The 6653-nt window shown below is 37.8% G+C and overlaps 1 protein-coding gene across 1 annotated transcript; it reads right to left on the bottom strand.

Annotated features, from left to right (window-relative positions):
• Window positions 1-1981: 1981 nt before the first annotated feature.
• On the bottom strand, window positions 1982-5699 carry LOC146372328 (uncharacterized). Its single transcript, XM_084952238.1, has 7 exons — window positions 5684-5699; window positions 4252-4440; window positions 3934-4118; window positions 3578-3834; window positions 2657-2777; window positions 2297-2432; window positions 1982-2172 (listed from the first exon to the last, which is right to left on the bottom strand). Exons 1-7 carry the CDS (start codon window positions 5697-5699, stop codon window positions 1982-1984), a joined length of 1095 nt encoding a protein of 364 aa, XP_084808364.1.
• Window positions 5700-6653: the final 954 nt, after the last annotated feature.

A 6653-nucleotide genomic window follows, 5' to 3' on the forward strand; every position in this document is an offset into this window, starting at 1 on the left:
AGACAAGGTACGACCTCTCCCATACTCCTAGGATGTGGGGGTGAACGCCAGAACACCCTGGAATGTTACAGACCTCCTAGGATGAGACATTCTTTCAATATGCCACCAACTATATACTTCTAAACACAAATGATTACCTGCAGTATTCTACCATATGCAAACTTATATCATTAAAAGATTATACTGACTACTAAGTACAATTTTCCATTGACAGACATTTGTTTCAGTTCTCAAATAAACTGTCAAATATACAAATGTATACAATTATAGGATTTGTATTAAATATTTTTAAACCCCATATAGATGTTGATACTCATATAGTATGATAAGCAGATCTAACATAAGATAAGCTGATGTAACATGAGCTATCACAGCTGATTTCCCACCCCTAAACAGCATAAACCTAGTGTAGGTGGAACTCAGTGATTAAATTGAATTTGATGTGTGCTATCCTTCATGTAACCTAACACTGTTCATGAGCAACACAGCTGCTCTGCACCAGTCTAGTACAGTGCACTACTGTAAACCTCACCACAGTACTGTAAACAGTAGCCTGTACTTATCTGCCAGGTATTTTCATGCAAGCTTTGATTAAAAAAAGTTAATATACTTTAATTTGCTTTGCAGGATGTTTCACCATATGAAAAATGGCATAACTTCAGAAAAACATTATGTATAGTGTCAATATATGTTCACAATGAATGAGGACAATACATGCAAACAAATGACTATCTTCATATTAAAGATCGAGCATAAAACTTGGCACACACACATTTATTGAAATTGAAAATATGATGCAACAGTACAAACGGACTGAGTTTCATGGTCTTAGAGTTTGCATAGTTTTGGGGTTCAGTGTCATCCAGTCCAAGGATATGGATATGGTGCTTTTTAGGCTGCACAAGCAACAAATCTTTGCAACCGGGTAATTGGGCAAAAGCCTAAACAAGAAGACTTGGGGTCTCTATGTGCTGTTTTAATGTGCTGATGCACATTAAAATGAAGACAAGATTACAAATCCAATAACTTCTCATTATCTACAGCTGTCTTCACTATTACATTAAGCTGTACAGAATCCTAGCAGTGTTTATCCAAATGCCTTTTTTTTCCTTTTTATTTACATAAACTGTAACAGATTAGAGAAACCATTTCCTGGAATGTGATTAATGTAATCTCTTTATACGTAATCCATCACTTTCCAAACCTGCAAAGTCTTTTTAAGACAAGCAATATGGAATTATAATGTTAATCTCACAACCGGTGATAAGGGTTAGTACTTATTCGTTGCATGTGGAAATAGCACTGATAATGCAAATCTTTCTGTCCCACAAATAGCTTATACCTACAGGTTTAGTGATTTTAAGGTTTTTACCTGCTATTAAAGAGACCATGATAAAGCAAAAAAAAAAAAGTAAGGGTCAAAGTTGAGGGTGGCTGTAGCTCAGGAGGTAAACCAGGCAGGCTGGCAGTTATTTTGCCAGGCAGAGCAGGCAATCTTCTAATCCCTGGGTTTTCCAGTCTGCATGTCAAATAATTTGGGGGCAAAACACTAACCCCAAGTTGCTCTCCATCGATTTGTGAATGTGTGTGAATGTTAGATAGAAAGCGCTTATGTAGAAAAAGCATAGTTAAAAGTGGTTGTGCGAATGAGGCAAGTTTCATAAAGCGCTTTGAGTGGAAAATTTACCATTTACCAAAATTGGAAAACATCCAACACCACTTTTGTGAGAAACCTAAATAAAGAGTAATATTATTATTATATTATGTTATTATAAAACAAAGCATCGCAGTCTTAGTTTAAAAATGTGGCATTTTATTCTAGATTTTTGGCCATTTAAAGCAAACATGATACAATATTTTAGAGAAAGACAGTAATATATTGCAGTTTAAAAATATCATAGAGGGTTATTCTGCCACCCAGTCTACTCAAAAAAAAAATCTCTATGAGTCCCAGCCCACGCTGTGATCCTCATCTATACTGTTAAGTGTGACAGAGCAGTTTATCAATTTGCAGGCTGCTGAGGCTCTTATTTCTGAGCTCTTGAGGAGTCACGCACTTTGGGCTGTGCCGTGGTGAAAGCGTGGCCTTGGTGTCGCCCATCCACCGCACCAGTGGGCTAATGTTACAGTCACACTGCCAAGGGTTGTCATGGAGGTACAGCTTCTTTAGAACTAAGACAGATCAGGAAAAAATTATTATCACGACAACAGCATCCTGCCGCCAATACTTGTTTAAGTTACATTCTAATTCCTGGGAAAATAGGACAGGGAAAGGGCAGGCTGGCAGTTATCTTACCAGGCATATGGGTGAACATGTTTCCATCCACTGTCTTCAGGCGGTTTCCGCTGAGTGCCAGCTGTGAAAGCTTGGGCAGGTTGATGAACACGTCAGAGGGCAGAAGCTCCAACTCGTTGTTCCTCAGATAGAGTTCCTGGTTCAGTGTTTAGCATGTTCATAATTATTACTCGGAGAAATAGAGCAGGTTTTTGCAATTTAAGTTAGCAGTGTTATCACACTAGCTATTATGTGCAAGAATTAGTCAGATCAGGGTCTGCTGGGTAAGACATCTAACTGCTATATACTATATGTTTAAAAAAATGAAACTGAGTCTTTGATTTTTCTTTTGTTTTTATGTATACCAGAAAAACATGCTACCTGCAAGTTGCTCAGGCCATCCAAAGCTGTTAACGTCAGGGTAGATAGTAGGTTGTTGTCTAGAACCAGCATCTCCAGAGATTGCAGGGGCTTGAATGCCCCAGAAGGAATGGTCTTCAGACTGGATATGGGGGAACAGTTAGAATCTCTTCAGAAGTAAAAGTACACTGTGAAACCATTGAATTCAAAACCCTTTTGGAAATCAAAGTCACCAGTATATCTAATATCTAATATTTGATACCCTAGCAACATCATCCCTACACATAAACCATAATTCAACACTCTCTGTGATATATCAGTAAAAAATGGTATGTTTTATTTTTATGTTTTGGACTCTTACAGTTATCCCCCCTCTGTCTGTAATGTAGGTATCATAAACTCAAGAATGCTTATATTCACACATGAAGCCATTTAAGCTAGTAGGATAAGTGCTAACCCAAAAGTATGAGATTGTGTATTCTTTCCTTGTCATTCTTTAATCAAGAAACCTTTTTTGGTCTAATCATTAAAGAGATAACAGAAGATTATCTCTTTTATAATTTCTGCACCGTTGGTTCAACGTTCATTTTGGAAATATTTTCAACCATGTAGAGAAAACCAGCCAGCCAACAGTTCAACATCAAAACATCTGCTTGGTTCCTTTGCCTTAGTAGTAACTAATTCTTCAGTTCTAGCTTACTATTAGCAGTAGTTGCGATATTGTTTATTGGAGCAGCTGAACTAATATTTTTTTGTTCTCACTTCAGTTTTGAGGTTCCAGATCCTAAGGCTATTTAAGACCAAGTAAATCGTAATGATCATACTCTGATCAGAAATATCTCATAACAACACATGGAGGTGAAGTTTGTTTCTCACTGATAATGCCTGCACTGGAAAATGTAACTACTAGATGTATAATAACATGGCACATGTTATTGTGACCTGTTGTTGTCCAAGTTGAGGAACAAGAGCTGCCTCAGTCCACTGAAGGCCTTGGAAGAAATCTTCTGGATGCGGTTGAGGGAAAGATCCAAAACTTTGAGGGCAATCAGAGGTTTGAACGCATTCGGTGGGAGGACTGTCAGTGCATTGAGAGTAAGGTCCAACTCTGACAGGTTTCTCATGCCAGCAAAAATCTCAGGTTTCAGGATGCCAATCTGGTTCTGCCCCAACATGAGGAAGCGGAGGTTTAGAAGGTCCTTCAGACATAGAAAACAGTTGGGTTTTTGGGGGGTTTTTTTTGTCAAATTACTGTAATATGATTGCTGAAAAGTGTGCTCCTCTCCAAAAATCTTTACCTGAAACCCCCTTGGTGGAAGAATGGATATGTGGTTGCCATAAAGATTGAGAAGCATCAATTGCTTTGCACCGGAGAAGGCCTGGGGATGGATGGATTTTATGGCATTTCTCTCCAGATTGATGCTCTCAATCTTTGGAATTGATCTCAGAGTATTTGCCTTCAGGTTGGTAATACCATTCTCACCTTTTGGCAGCAATTAAGAAGTCAGTTATTGATGCAATCAGGTCCCATTATGTTTCCTTAAATGTTAGATAGATTAATGCATTCCTTGAATGTCAAAAGGATCCTAGAGAGGATTTGTTTAAAATGTACACACCTAGTTTAACAATCCAAGCATCAGAAGGCAATTTGGAAGGAAAAGCTCGAAGCCCCCGCTTATGACAGTTGACATCTGATTTTTCTGGGCCAGACTTCCTGGAGCATTTGCAGACATCAGGGCAGGAATCTATGGCCTGCGCCATCCATAGCATTGCTAGGATCAGCCATGCTAAGTGCTCCATCCTCCCTTTAGAATCGTACAGAAAAATATTATTTTAAATTTAAAATTAGTTATTAGAAACAATATTTTCACCACTACACTCTTAGCAGTTACAAGGCCCCTGGCTCCCATGTAGGTTTAAGGTCGCGTTTGTTTTAATCAATACTAACTAGGTCAGTTGAACTTTAACTTTTACCAGAGTATATATGTAATGGCTGCACTTCTCCCATCTCTGCTTGAAATGAAAATTATGCTTAAAATTGTTGGTTGGTTCTAGCTGTGATAATATGCTACAAAAGCTCTTGAAACAATAAAATTACAAAAATAAATTCCTGGGTCCTGACTTGTGGTATAATAACAGAAATTATGGTATGTGCTTTTCATCCAGTATTCATCCGATTTATCGTTCATACAGTTACTATATCACACCTATACACAACATCTGGAACAGGTCTGGCAGGTTGAGCTAGAAATGCATATGTGTAAAATGTTAAATATATATATATATAGTTATTGTGGAAACAGTAGCCAGTCAGCTTTTTATTTCTCATATTTGGATTCAGCACATAAAAATCCATAAGAAATAACACAGTTTATCTCAAAACCAGATAACCTCTTAAAACGTGTTGACAACTAAAGTCTGATGCTTTGCCTCATTTGCCCTCATAAGTAGAAACACTCTGTTCTTAATCGTATTTAGTAATTGTTTTTTGAAAAGTATATACTTACAAATTTTATATTTTATCATTTTATATTAAAACTGTGAACATAACACTGAGGCAGGATTCATTATTTTCATCAAAAGAAAACCACTGAGTGGAAAACGAACTTCAGAGAGAAGCATTTCAATACAGGTGATTAAAAGAAGGTGTGCATGAATAACAGGGATGAGCGTCATTTCAAATAGAAACCTGTAAATCTATTCCAAAAAGAATTATTGGGGAAAAATAAAAAGGTATGCAGACAATCAAAAATGCAGCTAATCCCATTTATAATCCTACTGTGTGCAAAGACAATCCCTTCAAACTTCAAAAGAAGGCAGAGCAGCAAAAACCAAGTGCCCACAGTGACACTTCCACACAAAGAGCTGCTTTTCAGCTGTAAAAAGAAAAAAGACATCTGATTATCGTTTCAAATGACTTAACTGACTAAGGTGAATCTTTTCTCTAATTAGACTTGAAAGCTGATCTAAACTTGGGGGGGGCTGTAAAACAGATAAAGCCGTTTGAAAAGTAGTCAAACTGGTTTTATCCTGCTGGGTGCCACTTACCTGAACACTCTCTCATCTCGATTTCTAGGCAATGCTCAATCCTCCTCAAGTCTGACTGCTTTGTTTTCAGCTCTTAAACAGTACAAACTTCACTATAAAAGCCTCTGCTGTACACTGTTATATAAGAACAAGGTGCCAGTCAAAGAGAATTAGTCCAGCAGTCTGTGGCCTTTCTTCCACTGGGCTTTAAAATCTGATTTGTAGGTTCACAATTTATATACTACTGATTTCAAGACTCTCTCTGAGCTCTGAAGCAGGCAGATGAAACTATGCAGCATATGAAAGAGTTGCCAGTGTGATGGTGTGGGAACACAGCCTCAGCCGTAGCAGACGGTGAAAAAAGGGTGCGAAACTCCTGGAGCTGCAAGCTCTGCAGAGTCACAGAGCACAGAGAAAAGTGGCATCTAGACATTATGGCACCTATCCATGTTTCACTGCCTGGTCTACATAGAGTGTGTGTGTGTGTGTGTGTGTGTGTGCGTGTGTGCGTGTGTGTGCGCGCGTGTGTGTTCTTGCTTTATTTGTGTCCTCGTGAGAACCAACTTTTGACATTCAAAGTCAGGATAATTTTAAGCGTATTCTTATAAAAAACTGACATCCTTTTTTAGTAAAATACATGACAGAATTTATTAATAGACTCATTTAGATCATCAGATTCATTCACATGATATCACATGACTGTTGAAGAATCTTTATTAATGTAAAAGAAATATCACTTAAAGCACTTGTGGGAACACATCGGTCATAAGAACATTTTCAGCTGCATGCTTTATCTTCAAGGCAGCAGCAAAAAAAAAACTAATTAAAAACTTGTATTCATCTCTATGTAATTGAGTTACGAGATCACACAGTAATGAAGGACTACATAAGAAAGGTAACTGAAATACTTTAATAACTATAGCCACAAGGGTTGTCACGATCTGGTTGTAGGGACTCAAGCGCAGAGCGGTTAGATGTCTCCAAAAAACAG

Source organism: Perissodus microlepis, chromosome 15 (assembly GCF_051167445.1).
Source record: "Perissodus microlepis isolate ML-2025 ecotype Zambia chromosome 15, ASM5116744v1, whole genome shotgun sequence".
NCBI classification, from domain to species: domain Eukaryota; kingdom Metazoa; phylum Chordata; class Actinopteri; order Cichliformes; family Cichlidae; genus Perissodus; species Perissodus microlepis.

What these genes read in the sequence shown, in the direction of transcription:
- LOC146372328 (XM_084952238.1), bottom strand. An exon ending in TTCCACCAAGGGGGTTTCAG is followed by an intron (nt 3,835 to 3,933) that starts GTAAAGATTTTT and finishes CTATGTCTGAAG; the next exon opens with GACCTTCTAAACCTCCGCTT. An exon ending in ATGGCCTGAGCAACTTGCAG is followed by an intron (nt 2,433 to 2,656) that starts GTAGCATGTTTT and finishes ACACTGAACCAG; the next exon opens with GAACTCTATCTGAGGAACAA.